Raw genomic sequence first — 17,096 nt, forward strand, 5'->3', positions numbered from 1 at the left:
ATGATATAAAATCCAGGAAATGGCTTTTGATGCGCATATCTTTGTAATACATAAAACAGCAAACAAGGTGAGCCAATTGCAAAGGGAACCACATTGGGTGGATAATATTGAAGCATAAAACTGCTTGCTTTGTGCTCTGAAAACATGAGAACTTGTTTGCAGCTTCATTGAATAGGATTCCAGAGAAATTATATAAGGTATGACTTCATTCCAGACACTGGCAAGTGGTCTGCACCAAAGAATATTTTTTAATAATTTGCTCCTCCAAATCAAGTCTCCAAATTTTCTTTTGTGGTTTTTGACCTTGAGTGTTCTCTGGTGCCCCACTGTTTGCTGAATCGTCTCCCTCTCGCTCTGTGATGCCCACTGACACCACAACTCAGTGTTTGATATATGGCACATGATATCTAACAGCCCATTCCTGAGCTTTTGGTGGCTGGAGATGGCTTGGCCGAGACACCGCCAAGGCACCTCCAAAGCCGTTTCCCAGCCACCGAAAGGCATGAAACAGCCTTTTGTCAGCTTTTTATTTTTTAAATGGGGCATTTTGCTCCATTGAGAAAAGTGAGGCTGCACCAGCAAAAAAGCAGGTGCAGCAACGCTGCTCTCCCCACTGGCATGCCAGGCCGAAAGGGGACTGGAACCTGCCTACTGGCAGCTCCGCTCCCCGGAACACACCGGGAACGCCCCCTGGGATGCCAGTGCAGGGCTTTGCGGTCTCCCATCCAAGTACTAACTGGGGCAGACCATGCTTAGCTTCTGAGATCTGATGAGATCAGGCTAGCCTGGGCTAGTTTAATACTCATCCACATCAGATGAACTCCTAGCACAGGCTTTGAAAATGAAGAGGCAGTTTTTTGCAAGTCATTGCATACCAGTTAAATCATCATTACTCAGCCAGTGTGGTGTGGTGGTTAAGAGTGGTGGATGCTGATCTGGAGAACCAGGTTTGATTCCCCACTCCTCCACATGAGCGGCAGACTCTGTTCTGGAGAACCAGGTTGGTTTCCCCATTCCTACACATGAAGCCATCTGGGTAACCTTGGGCTCATCGCAACTCTCATCAAGCTCTCTCAGCCCCACCTACATCACAGGGTGTCTGTTGTGGGGAAGGGAAGGTGATTGTAAGATGGTTTGATTCTTCCTTAAGTGGGAGACAAAGTCTGCATATAAAAACCAACTACTACTACTACTACTACTACTCCTCTTCTTCTTCTAAAGCAGTAATTGAAACTGTGTCAGCCACCACTAAGGGGCAATAGTAGGGAAGAGGGGAATTCTCCCCTTTCCTTTAAGCACCAGGAGGTGATGATGGAGACAGCGGATATCTCCACTGGCACCATGAAACACATTCTTTCTTAATGGATAGCCATGCACAGGGAGGGAAGGAGGCATGGTGTAACTGGATCTTATCAGATCTCAGAAGCTAAGCAGGGTCAGTACTTGGATGGGAGAGAGCCAAGGAAGACTCTGCAGAGGAGGATAATGGCAAACACCTCTGTTTCTCACTTGCTTTGAAAGCCCCTTGCTGGGGTCACCATAAGTCAGTTGCGACTTGACGGCACTTACATGCATAAGTAGCCACGCTGGCCTGATGTTAGCAACCGCTTGAGCATGCCAGTATTCTATAAGTTGTCAAACCTTCATTCAAATCCTGTTTCAATCAGTTGATACTTAGCATAGGAGGGGCTGTGCCTCAGTGGTAGAACATCTACGTGGCATGCAGAAGGTCCCAGGTTCAATCCCCAGTAGGGTTGCCAACCTCCAGATGGTGGCTGGTGATCTCCTGCTATTACACCTGATCTCCAGGCAACAGAGATCAGTTCACCTGGAGAAAATGGCTGCTTCGGAAGGTGGACTCTATGGCAGTATACCCCATTGAAGTCCTTCCCATCACCAAAATCCGCCCTCCTCAGGCTCCACCCCCAAAATCTCCAGGTATTTCCCAACCCAGTGCTGGCAACCTAATCCCCACTATGTCCAGTGAAAAGGATCAGGTAGTAGGTGTTGTGAAAGAACTCTACCTGAAACTCCAGAGAGCTGCTGACAGTCTGAGCAGCAGAAGAAGAAGAGTTGGTTTTTATATGCCGACTTTCTCTACCACTTAAGGAAGAATCAAACCGGCTTACAATCGCCTTCCCTTCCCCTCCCCACAACAGACACCCTGTGAGTGAGGTAGGTGGGGCTGAGAGTGTGACTAGCCCAAGGTCATCCAGCTGGCTTCATGTATAGGAGTGGCAGCTTCAGTATAAGGCAGCTTCATGTGGTCATGCGAGATATGGAATTGAGATTTCAGGAAAACCCACCTTTCTGAACCCATCATTAATAAGAATATGATGGAATCACGTATGGGATGTGATGTTTCTTGTCTGATATTCCAGGACAAACGTGAAGTTTTATTTGCAGTAACAAGAGAGACTTAAGGGGAGAATATGACAGCTTCAACTGTAGCGTTTTTGACAGACTCAAGCAGTCACGACTGAGCTTTGTTATTTCAATTTTTTTCCCCTCACTACAGAACCCAGCGATGCTCCAAATGATGTCAAGGCTACCGGATTGTCTGTATCAGAGATTCTTGTCTCATGGAGGCATAGTAAAGAGAGCCTGGGAAGGCCGCAGGGATTTGAGGTACTCATATACAATATTATTTGTGTCCAGCTTTGTTTTGTTTTTTCCCTAACTCTCCTGCTGATAAAAGAAAGGCATCAGTAAACATTATAATCATCACTGAATATTGGTAATGAATAGGGTTGCCAACCTCCAGGTACTAGCTGGAGATCTGCTGCTATTACAACTGATCTCCAACCGATAAAGATCAGTTCATCTGGAGAAAATGGAAATTGGACTCTATGGCACTGAAGTCCCTCCCCTCCCCAAACCCCGCTCTGCCCCCAAAAAAACCTCCTGCCGGTTACAAAGAGGGACCTGGCAACCCTAGAAATGAAAGGGGTTATCCAGGTAAGACTCCATTGACTGTTACATGCAAATAATGCATAACTCATCTGTTACAAGGTCTTTGGGAGAAATACATGGAGCTGTTTCACCAAGAGGCCTGGGTCACTTCCAGCTTTTGAGTCCCTCGGGCATAATAAAAATACAATGACACATGAGGCACATAAAAACAAGCTGCAAAACGTCTCAGATGCTCAAAAAATAACCAGTGTCTGAATCTGAGGCCCCTTTTGAGTTTGAGACCCTGGCCAAACACCCCTCCTGGTCTGTCTACGAGGGGCCACTCTGATCACCATGGGAAAAGTTATTATCAGCTAGACTGGATCTAATAAGTAAGCATTAACAATAATGGCAGCTACCCCCGGATCCTTGTTTCCTTCCTCCCTCCGATGGTGCAGTATTCACAGTACAGGTTTTGGCGTATTCCTTGAGCTCTACCAGCTTCCCTCTCTTCCCTGTTTCCTCAGTTCTTGGCTTGTACCAATTTTGGGACAAGTGCTTCCACAGTAGGCACAACAAATGTTTTCTTGTAAAGCATGCAAATAAACAGCCATCCCAGGGTTCAGGGTTCAAAATCCAATGCCTCCTCCAGTTTAAGAAGCTCCAGTTTAAAAACCCTACTATGGAGAAGCCAGTGATTCTACTCCCAGGAAATGGGGGTGGGGGAAGGGAGAGGGCCTTCTTGGGGGTGGCACCAAAACTCTGGAACTCTCTCCCCAGGGATATTTGTCTGTCCCCATTTGTTATCATTTTGTGCCAGCAAGGGAAGTTTGGGGGGGGGGGGCTTTGTTTGGCACGCCCTCAGGGATCCCTCCTTCCTGCCCAATATTTTAATTGTTGTGTTCCTGTCTTTATATGTATTTTATCTCTGGTTTTAATTGTTTTGATGATGTTTTGCGGGGAGGTTACTGGTTTAAAATGTGATTCTATTATGTATGTTTTAATTTGTTAGCCACCTTGTGATGGAAGCAAGGTGGGTTATACATTTTGTAAAATAAAATTTAAAAATAAATACAATTCAACCCATGTTAAGTTTGCCAATTCCAAGATGAAAAATTCTTGGAGATTTTGGAGGTGGAGCCTGGAGAGGGCAGGGTTTGGGGAGGGCATGGAGCTCAGCAGGGTATAACGCCACCGAGTCCACCCTCCAAAGCTGCCATTTGCTCCAGGGGAACTGATCTCTGTTGTTTAGAGATCAGTTGTAATTCCTGGAGATCTCCAGGCCCCATCTGGAGGTTGGCAACCATAACTCAGACAGCCAACAGTGTCAATTTAAACCCCACGTTTAAACAGCTACTGCTCCCCAGTTTTATTTGTAAAGTGAACGCAGGTTGACTAATTCTTACAAACAGGTGTAGGCTTATGAGTGAACGCAAAGGATGTCTTCTTTTTGGTTGTTGTTGTCTTGTTTATTTATGTATTTATTCTTTCATTTATTTCAAATAAAGAAATAAAAAAATTGTTGTCTTGTGGATCAGAGTGTCAGCAAGTTTAGCCATCTCTGAGGTAGTCTTTGTGGTATCTGTTGTGGCTGTTGTTTGTTTTTGCTGGTCAGTGACCATATCAATCAATTATTATTATTATTATTATTATTATTATTATTATTATTATTATTATTACAAAAGAGGTAGTCTTTGGTATCTAAGCAAGCTTTATTCACCTCAGTATCAGGAGCCTCTTCTGTGGCCTTGACCAGCTGCTGGTTGTTTAGCAATATGGTGATTATTGGAGTGGCTTTCTTGAGAGTTTGGGGTTTGTGTGTTGCTTTCACAAACGTCTGCTATTTTGCTGGCCGAAGTGACAGGATGGATAAGTCCTCCGTGACCTACTTGGGGCTGCAGGTGTGATGTGTTTCGCATTGAGTGTGAACGGCAATTTGTCCAATTTCACAGTCATCCTTGAACAGACATTCAGCGCTTCTGATGATGTCACCCAGGCTTTGTGCAAAGGTTGCCATCGGCAGGTGTTATTTTTTGATGCTACTGTAAGTTTGTCAGTAACACCCCCCCCGACCTTGTTTTCTTTTAATCAAAGTATACTTACTTTGAAATTTTTAGAGTACTATTAAGTTCTTTGCAGTTCCCCACGATGACAAAGAAAGAGAGAGAAACTGGCATGAATATCAATCCTGTTATACAGGAGCAACCCCTCTCCTGGTTTTTTTTTTTTTTTTTTTTGCTGACACTTACCAAAACCATAAGGCAGAGCAAGGTCCACAAGTGAGTCGTTGTGTGTATATGTATTTGTGCATATTTACACCCGCACACACTCACATAGAGTAGCATAATTTATTCTGCCCCAAGACAGGAACAAAGTTTGTGTGTGTGCGTAAAGTGCTGTCAAGTAAGTCATAGCTGACTTCATGGTGACCCCAGCAAGGGGCTTTCAGGACAAGTGAGAAGCAGAGGGTGCATGAAAAGTTCCTGATCTGAACATCCTGCATACCTTCCCTATAAAAAAAAAGCACTGGATCATTGTAGGACAAGAACACAATCATGCAGCCCTGAGACGCTTCCTTTGCTGTTGAAACAAACAATAAGAATTTGGCGAACGCAGGGAGAAATTACCGTTCCCATGAGGCAGTGTCAGAATGCACATACATGTGTTCATCTCCGTCCACAAAGTTCACCTGCTTTAGCATTGCTGAATACTGATTCAGGCAGCCATAAGGAATAGAGAGACATCTTATGTCCATAAGTAACAGGGAAAGATTGGTTCTTTTTAGCATTAAAAATGTGGGGAAGTGCAGCTGTGGAGAAGCCTGGGGAAACCTACTTTAATGAAAGAGTGTGCCCTCTTGAATAAAACAGCCATGCCGTCGTCTGTCCATTACATTTTAATCTCATCTAAAGAGCTCCTTTTTTATTCCCCTGAGCAGTTCATATTGGTGTACATGATTTCTCCCTCTCTTTTTTATCCTCTCAGTAAAGTTGTAAGGTTAGTTAGGCTGAGACAGAATGGCTGGACTAAGTTGGCCTAGTGCACGTTATGGCAGAATAGGAATGTGAACCCCAGGAAGTAATGTTAAACTCATTTACTAGGGAGCAGGATCCACTGGATTCAATGGGACTTATTTCCAGGGGAATATGCACTATAAGTCACTGATGTCTTACTCTAATGCTCTAGCCAATAAATACACTTTGCTGCCTATTCTGAAAGTAATCAGCTCTTATATTGTACTGATGTTATAATAATGAGACAGATGCAAAGTTCTGCACTGAGGCAAAAAGAACTATATGTACTGTTCTAGGATGTGGGACACTTGGCAAGCTGAACATGAGTAGGATCTCCAGCTACTACCTGGAGGTTGGCAACCCTAGACCCAACCATCCAGATTTATAATATACTTCAAGGGGGAGGAGATGGGTAGACAATAGGAAAAACAGAGGGAAATAGGAGAGGAGAGGAAAGGAAAGGAAAGAAAGGAAAGGGGAGGAAGGAAGGAAAAGGAGAGGGGAATGGGATGGGAAAAGGAAAAGAAAAAGAAAAAAGGGAGGGGAAAAGGAAAGGGAGGCCATTTTAAAGATGTATTACCATCGCTACCCTCAACCATAGGCTTGGTGGAACATCTCTGTCTTGCAAGCCCTGCAGAATTGAGTTAAGCCCTTCAGGGCCCTGGTCTCATTAGACAGAGAATTCCCATAGAGGGCAGCCATTCTGTGGTGGTGCCCACTTCCTGTTTTCAAAACTCAAAGTGTCCACAGTCTCCACAAAGTTGGGAACCCTTGACCTAGGAGGTGGGCTGTCCCTCACTGAAGGTCTTCAAGCTGAGGCAGGTCAGAGCTAGGGAATGCTCTAACTTTGGATTCTCTGCCTTGAGAAGGGGGTTGATGTCCTACAGGGCTTCGTTCAGCTCTAAGACTTTGTCAGCAAGTTAAATAGCAAGTGTCATGGAAGAGAAGCAAGGGTGTGTGTGGAAAGTGCCATCAAGTCACAGCTGACTTATGGTGATCCCGTAGGGGTTTTCAAGGGAAAAGACGTTAAAAGGTGGTTTGCCAGGCTCTGCCTCTGCATGGACTGAGAGTTCTGAGAGAACTGTGACTGGCCCAAGGTCAACCAGCAGGCTTCATGTGGAGTGGGGAATCAAACCCGGTTCTCCAGATTAGAGTCAGTCTGCTGCTCCTAACCACTACACCACGCTGGCTTTCAGATCCAAAGGAGGTTTCCATAAATCAGTGTGAATTCTGGAACGTAATTCCAGATTAGCAGAGTCCCCTAAATTTCCATATGTTAAGATGACAGTTTATTTGCACACTGAACCGGTATCATGATTATCCACACATACCCAAATTACTACTCACAGCATCCTCCTTTCAAAGATCTTTTGTCTTCAGGATGGTGGCCCTCAAGTTGGCATATGGTATTCTACTCACAAAATCAGTTTTAAAATCTTGCAAGCCCACTGAAAAAGGTTGACTTGTCTTGGCTTTCGAAATAGTCATGCAAAGAAGCCTTAGTTTTGCTGCACTTCCAACTGAATTCAATTCTGAAGAAGTGAGCTGTGGCTCACGAAAGCTCATACCCTACCAGAAAATATTTTTTGTTAGTCTTTAAGGTGCTACTGGACACTTGCCCTTTTTGACAATTCCAACTGAATGTTTCCAAAGTCACCCTTAAGTGAATATTTTGTAGACTGCGAACAGTGTTGTAGAAGATGTTGGTTGCCCATACTGACTGGATTGCAAAAGAACCGTTCAGTATTCATGGGCTGCCAGCATAATCTCTAGAGAGTGGGGGGAAACTCTGCAGAAGCAAGCAACGACTACTGTGAACTTGTAAGCATCAAAAACGATTTGGGCTTTGGTGTGTGAAGGGGGAGGCATACAGTGCAGAGGGTTCTTCCTGAATTGCTTTTGACAGGAACCGGTTCATATCCGAATAACTCCAACCGAATCCTCAGCCCTTCTTTGTCCCCCAGCGACGCTGCTCTGGTGTGATTAACCCACTACAAGGTTTCCTCGGGTGTTCTGTCATCTCCAATTCATTACCCCAACTCGGGAGCTTTGTAGTTGTGCACAGGTCTCACCAAGGAAGGAAATATTGTTCCTGCCACTTCCTCACATCAGTCAGTCAGAGCTTGCCAGGTTTGAATAGTAAAATTCTTTGAAGACTCACCAGAGGTGGGCTGTCCTTGATTCCGCTGAAGTATTTTTGACTTCCTGTCAGTGCTTATTCTCGCCTATTCTGTCTGGCTAGTCACAGCATCTCATGCTGGCTTCAGGTGAGTTGAATTTCAATGAGGTGAAAATGTGAAACCCGTCTATGAATGGTATTCCAGATGCCACTTGAGAGTGAACCACAGGCATGTTTTGTGTGGGAACTTTTCCTCGGAACAGATGAGATTTCTGTAAGGGAAAAATAACTATACAACAAAAAAGCATTTTCTCGAAGACAAGCTAAAGCTGATACGGTTGTTTCAGACACAATACTCTTGACCATGAGATTCCCCTTGGTGGTCTTCGGAAATCATTGGAAAAAGTGGAAAAATAAAACCTACGATGAACCCAAAACCTAAAAAACAAAATGGTTGAGGGGGAAAAAAATCTTCAAAACCAACTGTCCGTCCATCTACCTATCACGAAGCTGCTGGTTTCAAACAAATATGCCATAAAATATATTTACGCTGCAGAATAAGGTAAATAAAGAAAAAAAACACAGCAACAATGGCCAACTAATTCACTAGTGCATACTATAATCCCAAAAATATGTGTGTATGAACACAGAATAGGAACGCTATATGTGATTATAATTGTATTTACTGTGATGGAACAAATGTCTGTTCTATTGTTCAAGTAAAAATTCAAAAGCACTTACGTACAACTTAAGGATCAGATATTACTATATTTGCTCACCAAAATGAGTTAGAAAGGTCTGCTCTGTTTCAATACATTCAGTACAAGTCTTGGTCTTGAAGTTTATACAAACACTGGAATAAATTAAAGAAAAGTTCCCGTAACTTCCAAGACACTCAGCATCCTTGACAGAGGTCTAAGATAAGTGCAAAAAGCATTCACGATTTTTATGGGATTATAGTATGTACTAGTGAATTATTTGGCCATTGTTGCTGTGTTCTTTTCTTTATTTATAAAATATACTTAAGCAAAGTAAGCTTAGCTCTTTTACAAGTGTGAAGCGAAACTATCTCAACATTGTTCTAAATGTTCTTTTAAAAGGAGCCTCATCAACGTACTAGTCCATGGCTCATACAGTTTTTCGTTGGCAGGTTGGTTACTGGAAAGACATGGAACAAGAGGAAGCAGCCGAAAAAATCCGTACAGAAGGAAACGAGTCATCCATCATTCTGACGGGGCTTGAAGGCAACACCGTATATCACATGAGAGTGAAGGCGTTCAACGCAGCAGGATATGGACCGCCTAGCAACATAGTCCGCACAGCCACCAAGAAATCCCGTGAGTTCTCAACTTTGGTAATTCTGTTCAGCCCTGCAAGGGCCTTCGGTACCTACAATTCTTTCTATAACAAATGAAAAGAAAGAAAAAACTGCTCTGTTGTTTCAATTCCTGATCTCAGGTCAAAAGATCTGTTGTGTATTCTCAAAAGGCGATGGAGAATAGTTTGACCTTCACAGGAGCCAGTCGAGCTAACGTTCTGGGAAACAAGGCTAAGAATTTTTGACACAGAAGAGGGAAGGGAAATGAGTTGCTATTAGATGCCACTCCTAGGCTGCTTCCACATGGGGGGGTGTAGGTTTGCCAGCTCCTGGTTGGGAAATACCTGGAGATTTTGGGGGTGGAGCCTGAGGAGGGTGGGGTTTGGGGAGGGGAGAGACTTCAATGGGGTATAATGCCATAAAGTCTACCTTCAGAAGCGGCCATTTTCTCCAGGCAAACTGATCTCTGTCACCTGGAGATCAGTTGTAATAGCAGATGATCTCCAGCCACCACCTGGAGGTTGGCGACCCTAGGAATGATGGGTGTCTCCCTTTTCATTGAAACTGAAGGTATCCCTTCCCTTCTGGACATGTTAAAAAGATCGACCCAACAGCAACATGGGAAGAAAGATCTTTTAGAAGGGAAAAAATGGGCTGCCCACTGTTGGGGCATGAATGCTGGACACCGTTTGGAAACAGAAAAGGAAACCAGACAAGTTAGCTGGCTGAAACAGGGACAATCCTCCATGTGAAAGTAGCCCCAGAGTGAGAGACTGCACTTCTGAACTTTGTCCAGCAGAGATGGTAGTCAAACATAAACCTAATAAAAATTGAACTATTAACTGGCAGAGTTTGGGGGTTTTGGGGTGGCAAAAAAGTTCCGGAATGAATTTCAAAGATTTGTTATCATTTCTTTGCTGTTATCTGTCCTCAGCTCCTAGTCAAGCGCCAAGCAACATTATATGGATACAAGATGGCTCTCACATCTCTCTGGGATGGGAACCTGTTAGGCCTTTAGCAAACGAATCGGATGTCATGGGATACAAGGTCAGTCTGTCATTTTTCTCCATCTTAGTCCCTGGAGTGCTGTGTTCCTTTGTTTGCCTTTATTGTACCTTTCTTATTCTGTTGTAAAACCTGAATGTTCAGTATTGTTAGAGATAGTAATAGGGTTGCCAGGTCCCTCTTCGCCACCGGCAGGAGGTTTTTGGGGCGGAGCCTGAGGAGGGCGGGGTTTGGGGAGGGGAGGGACTTCAATGCCTTAGAGTCCAATCGGCAAAGGGGCCATTTTCTCCAGGTGACCTGACCTGGAGATCAGTTGTAATAGCAGGAGATCTCCAGGTAATACCTGGAGGCTGGCAACCCTAATTAGTAACCAAACCTGGGGTTCCCCGGTCCCTCTTTGCCACTGGTGGGAGGTTTTGGGGGCAGAGCCTGAGGAGGGCAAGGTTTGGGGAGGGGAGGGACTTCAATGCCATAGAGTCCAATTGCCAAAGCTGCCATTTTCTCCAGATGAACTGATCTCTATCGGCTGGAATTGTAATAGCAGAACATCTCCAGCTAGTACCTGGAAGTTCTCTCCAGTACCTGGAAGTTGGCAACCCTAAACCAAACTCACAGCCCTGATCCAGATATATGTATGGGTTAGGGTTGCCAGCTCTGGGTGGGGAATTACCTGGAGATTTGGGGCGCAGAACCTAAGGAGGGCATGGTTTGGGGGGAGGGACTTCAATGGGGTATAATGCCATAGAATCCCCCTTCCAAGGTGGCCATTTTCTCCAGGTGAATTGATCTCTGTTGGCTGGAGATCAGTTGTAATAGCGGGAGATTTCCAGCTAGTACCTGGAGGCTGGTAACCCTAGTATGGGTGCATGGGCAGTAGCTGGGATTACAGCTATGTAACCCTTTCAAACAATTTACAGTCATGCAGATCATCTGTTTGGTGGGGAGGGCAGTGCTTCCTGCCTGTTTCCCAAACACCAGATAAGGAAAGTAGACTACAAGAGAAGTAAATGCCCTTAACTCTTAGTAGATTTTGGAAATAGTAATTGTCAACTGGGGATTGTAAACTGGATAATATATGCTACCTGATGCCATTAGCACCAGCACATCTGACTATTAATAGGAACAGACTGCAGTGAAATCTGCGCTAACACTTCCATTTGACAGTATTTGCGGTAGGATTTAAGGAAATGCAGAAGCATGAGGCATCATAAATGCCATTAAAATTAATATTTTCTTTATAGAGTAGAAGTGCAAATACAGAGATTTGTTATTATTAAGTTGGGGATACTCAGCAATCTGTTCCTGTAGCATCTGGCTTCTTAAATTTGCGGTGGATTAGAGATTGGGTTGGTCTTAACCCACAAGAGTCATTTAAAATCAGCCCACAGCAAAAAAACAAAACAAAACAAAACCGAGCTAACTTTGATCCTACGTTTACTTCCACACACACATAACCACAGAGTTTGTGTGCGCGTGCCGTCAAGTCACAGCTGACTTATGGCGACCCTGTAGGGTTTTCAAGGCAAGAGACATTTACACTATCTTTTTTTTAAAATGCATATCTTCTTACATGCTCAGATACGAGCTAAAGCACTCTTTCCCTCTCTGAAACCCCATTTTATGATGGGGATCGCCAACCTTTTTTAAGTCTGTGGACACCTTTGGAATTCTGACACAGGCCGGTGGTAGGGTTGCCAGGTCCCTCTTCACCACCGGCGGGAGGTTTTGGGGTGGAGCTTGAGGAGGGCGGGGTTTGGGAAGGGGAGGGACTTCAATGCCACAGAGTCCAATTGCCAGAGCTGCCCTTTTCTCCAGGGGAACTGATCTCTATCGGCTGGAGATTCAGTTGTAATAGCGGGAGATCTCCAGCTAGTACCTGGAGGTTGGCAACCCTAGGCAGTGGGCACAACTACAAAAGGGCTGCTGCAGGAGGTGGAGGTGACAACAAAATGGCCACCACAAGAGGCGGAGCCAACCACAAAATATCAGGGTCGTGCATCACTCTAATAGTAACTCTTCAACATTTCAAGCAGAAGCCCTGCTGAAGAGGACGCCTTTTAAAATACTCATATTGTTTAAAACAGTTTCTTGCTGACACATAGGCTTACCAGGTCCCATAGCTCCATCGCCAGGAGCTTTTCAGTACCACTGCTGCAACGTGCGGTGTGCACGCACATCCTGTGCGACGCGCCTACGTCACTTCCGGGTTTACTCGGAAGCGACGTGGATGCTCTATCAATCTCTGCAGTTTCCATAGAGTTTCCATAAAGTTTCTGTGGAGGTTGCTAGAGCGTCCGCGTCTCTTCCGGGTAAATCCTGAAGTGACGTGGGCACGTCGCGCGGGCGCGCATGCACACGTTGCCCGCGGTTCTCAGTCCGGTGGATTGACGGGATTTTATCCGCTGCCACCGGGCACTTGGCAACCCTACTAACACACTTCTCTTCAGTCACACAGAGAAGATCCTTGTGCTGTTGTGGCAGAGTTCTTAGAGCCACAGCCCTGCTCTGATTGGCTCTCCTAACCACATGCTTCTGCTGGGCTGGTCCATGCTGCAGTTGCTGGAGTGGCCACTTGAAGGGTGATGTTGTGGCTCACTTCAGGCTCCGTTGGATTTGCTTGCCAGTGGTACAGGGATAGGGTTGCCAGGTCCCTCTTCACCACCGGTGGGAGGTTTTGGGGGCTGAGCCTGAGGATGGCGGGGTTTGGGGAGGGGAGGGACTTCAATGCCATAGAGTCCAGTTGCCAAAGCGGCCATTTTCTCCAGGTGAACTGATCTCTGTCAGCTGGAGATCACTTATAATAGCAGGAGATCTCCAGCTAGTACCTGGAGGTTGGCAACCCTATACAGGAAGGAAAGAACTAAGACTACCTGATGCCTTAGAGGACTTTAGATAGGCAAAGGAGGATTCGGGTAAGGTTACCCAAACCTCCAGTTTCCAGTTTGCTATTCCAAACCCAGCATTTTTTATTCCTTGCCTTAATTGTTATTGTCTCGAGTCTGGAAGTGAATTTTCATGGAATTAAATATTCTACGGCTGTTCATGTCATCCACAGGTGCTGTATAGACAAGAAGGTCACAGCAACAGTGAAGTCATTGAGACGCAGAAAACCTCTGCAGTGGTGCTTCTTCCTGATGTAGGTGTCTATATCATAGAAGTCCGGGCAGTCAGCGAAGGAGGGGATGGAACGAGTTCCCAAATCAGGGTACCGTGCACTTCAGGTAAGGCCAACTGTGACGATCCAAAGTAGATTCCCATCCATGCATAGGGTTGCCAGCACCAGGTTGGGAAATACCTGGAGATTTTGGGGGGCAGAGCTTGAGAAGGGTGGAGTTTGGGGAAGGGAGGGACTTCAATGCCATAGAGTCCAGTTGGAGGTTGGCAACCCTACCCATGCTGCATTTCAAAGCTGCTTCCATTATAACCACAGTCTAGGTATGGCAAGATAACACTGAATTATATATGAATCCTCATTAATGACCCCTATATGACACATGATAACAAACAGGGCTGGTTCCACATTTTCATGGACCCTGGGCAACAGAATAAAACTGGGGGTGGGGCTATTCCCCTTTGGTACGGCCTTTTCCTCCTCTAACCACACCCCTTCCTTTTGACCCCTCCCCTTTAGCACTACCTTTTCCTCTTCAACCACTCTCTTATCCATTTCTAGAGAGAAGAGAAATCATACAAAAATTTGCTTTCTTGGTTACCTTTTACTACTTTGTATAAACCCAAAAGGAAGGAAATATGCCTTCCATGGTTTTATTTGAAGTGCTATTCAGTAAAATTGGCATCTGGCCTTTGCCCAGACAGAAGTGTCTTCAACATGGACCAACACAAAATTCCTGTTCTGGAGAAAGCAAAATACAAACAACACCTGAGGATGTTTCTCTAGAGCAATGGCTTGCACTCCGTGGCACCGTTATCAGAGCATTGGCCACAAAGATTAGACACCGACAGTCCATATTTCTCCACCACCCTGAACAACACACTGCTTCCAAGAGCTTTTCGTGTTGTTTCTGTGACATGCAGAAATCCCCCCAAAAAGTCTCTTTGTTGTCCACTGATATGCTATTAGCAAAGACTGTGTGTGTGTGTGTGTGTGTGTGTGTGTGTGTGTGTGGTTAAAGTGGGCAAATTGTCCTTTGGCACCTTGGTGAGAGCTTAGCAGATGCTTGCTTTCTCTCACAACCCATCACCATAAAGTAATAAAGTTGACATTTTCCACTTTACTGTGGTGTGAAGTGTGCAAGTTTTAAGAAAAGGAAACCAATTATCTCACAGCAGGGGTATGCCTGGGCATCTGCCCCACCATAGCCAATGCTGATTCCTGCACTGGCGCAAAAATAGCATGGATGCCTCCATGTGTTCTATATCTCAAGTCCAAAAAAATTTATTCCCAGTCTTGCCAGCAGAGGCCTGAGACTCTATAAATAGTTCTTCAGCATGCTGATTTAAAGGAATCCATTTTAAAACTTAGGGCTGATCCATAGGGTTGCCAGGTTTCTCTTTGCAACCGGCAGGAGGTTTTGGGGGGCGGAGCTTGAGGAGGGCGTGGTTTGGGGAGGGAGGGACTTCAATGCCATAGAGTCCAATTGCCAAAGCGGCTATTTTCTCCAGGTGAATATCTCTGTCGGCTGGAGATTGGTAGTAATAGCAGGAGATCTCCACCACCTGGAGCTTGGCTACCCTACTGATCCACCCATGTGTGTCACTTGGTTTCTAATCATGAGATGGTTTATCGTTGGATTATTTTCAGTTGGACCAGTGAACTGGAGGGAAGGTCCACCAATGGCTATTAGCCATGGTGGCTAAAGGGAACCTTCATATTCAGAGGCAGATAGGGTTGCCAACCTCCAGGTACTAGCTGGAGATCTCCTGCTATTACAACTGAACTCCAGCCGATAGAGATCAGTTCACCTGGAGAAAATGGCCACTTTGGCAATTGGACTCTATGGCATTGAAGTCCCTCCCCTCACCAAACCCTGCCCTCCTCAGGCTCCGCCCCAAAAAACCTCCCGCCGGTGGCAAAGAGGGGCCTGGCAACCCTAGAGGCAGAAAACCTAACACCCAGTGCTATGAGACAACATCATGGGAAGGCCTTTTCCTCGCTGCCCTGTTTGTTGGTTTTGCAGTATAACTTGTTGGCCACTGTGTGAAACCTCCTGGTGTTTTTGTGATTGACCCCATGGCAGCCAATTTGTGGTTGGCTGTGCTTACCATGGCAGCCATTTTATGGTGGCACCTGGTGTGTTGTGTGTGTTAAGCGCCGTCAAGTCGTTTCCGACTCATGGCGACCTTATGAATCAATATCCTCCAAAGTGTCCTATCCTTAGCAGCCTTGCTCAGATCATGCAAATTGAGGGCCATGACTTCCTTTATAGAGTCAATCCATCTCTTGTTGGGTCTTCCTCTTTTCCTGCTGCCTTCAACTTTTCCTAGCACGATTGTCTTCTCCAGTGACTCTTGTCTTCTCATAATATGTTCCAAAGTACGACAGCCTCAGTACAATCTGGTACCTGTTCTTAAAATTGCAAGAATGACTTCGGCTCAGCAAGTTAGGGGACCTCGGGACTCTTGCAATGTATGATGGGGTCAGCTGCTTGTTTCTTTTCACCGTTGTTTTGTTTATCTCAGGTGGAAAAGTCACAAGTTCTCAATCAAGCCTACGAGCGTTCTCCACTTCCTCGTCAACTGTAACGTTTCTATTAGTACTGATGGTTCCATCAACCTCATGGTGAAAACTGTGGACCTTTTTCTTTCATCTGTTTGATTGCTTTAGCCCACTAACGCCGACGGAGAGAGCTCTGCGTCCCCAGAAGGGGGGAAAAAAGCCAAGAGTGAACTGTCAGAGGAATATGGAAATGCACGCGGTGCCGCAGGAGTGTTGAGGGAGGGGGAAGAATAAATGCTAAAATACTTCATCAGGTTCCTTCTCTTCAGTTTTTCTAAATGTCCTCTTTGGGGGAGGAGACGTTTATTGCCCAACCGAAAATATGCAGATTGTATGAAACGAACTTTTGTAAGCAAATTAAATTTCTGTCAAATTTACTTTACTTTTCTAATATGTTTATATTAGCAGGCACCAGTCTTGTACCATTAGTAGCTTAAACTGTGATGTCTAGTACAGTACATCTACTTTGTTTGACTTGTTATGGATTTTATTTTGAGATCAACGTTTGATAAATACAAGTGGGTTTTCTCCCCCCGCCCCTTTCCCTCTTTCCACACGATTAGGTTTTTTTTTCCCCTCCCAGCTTGACAAGGCATGGCAAAAGCTATGTTAGGTGGCCCTTTTTCTAAATCGCTGTAGAAAATGTCACCTTTCATGAAATTCCTAATGCCATGTCAGGTTAGCCAGGTATGTAATTTTCTATTGTTTTCCAGCTCTGTTGTATTCTCCGGGTATATAATGAGACACTTTTTTTAAAAAAAAATTGCTTTGCGAGGTAAATGTGAAGCATTTGGACAGAGAGTAAAACTCAGCCCTCTTATTTTTCAATACAACATCGTCCACCTCAGCAGCCAGGGGAGAAAGCGTTTATTTTTAATAGCCAGAATACAGCTGATCAGCAAATGCAAATATCCATGAAACTGTCATTGCTAGCTTAATCATGGCTTGCAGTAATTGCTAACTGGTCATAAGAATTGGTTACAAGACGAGAAAGCCGCTCTCCTCAGACAGCTTGTCAGTCTTCAGACCTTAATTTTTGTAACCTGTTTTTGTACACTACCAGACCGTCTA

General features: G+C 45.0%; 1 protein-coding gene across 1 annotated transcript in view; it reads left to right on the forward strand.

Annotated features, from left to right (window-relative positions):
• The window catches only part of CNTN5 (contactin 5), a 368,571-nt gene extending 352,406 nt beyond the window's left edge, over positions 1–16,165 (forward strand). The window contains exons 19-23 of the mRNA XM_056858114.1: positions 2,519–2,628; positions 9,176–9,362; positions 10,278–10,390; positions 13,404–13,569; positions 15,989–16,165. Of these exons, the coding sequence (XP_056714092.1) occupies positions 2,519–2,628; positions 9,176–9,362; positions 10,278–10,390; positions 13,404–13,569; positions 15,989–16,092 (680 nt within the window). The 3' untranslated portion in view covers positions 16,093–16,165. The remainder of the gene's footprint in view (positions 1–2,518; positions 2,629–9,175; positions 9,363–10,277; positions 10,391–13,403; positions 13,570–15,988) is intronic.
• Positions 16,166–17,096: the final 931 nt, after the last annotated feature.

Source organism: Euleptes europaea, chromosome 12 (genome assembly GCF_029931775.1).
Source record: "Euleptes europaea isolate rEulEur1 chromosome 12, rEulEur1.hap1, whole genome shotgun sequence".
In the NCBI taxonomy this organism is placed as follows: Eukaryota; Metazoa; Chordata; class Lepidosauria; order Squamata; family Sphaerodactylidae; genus Euleptes; species Euleptes europaea.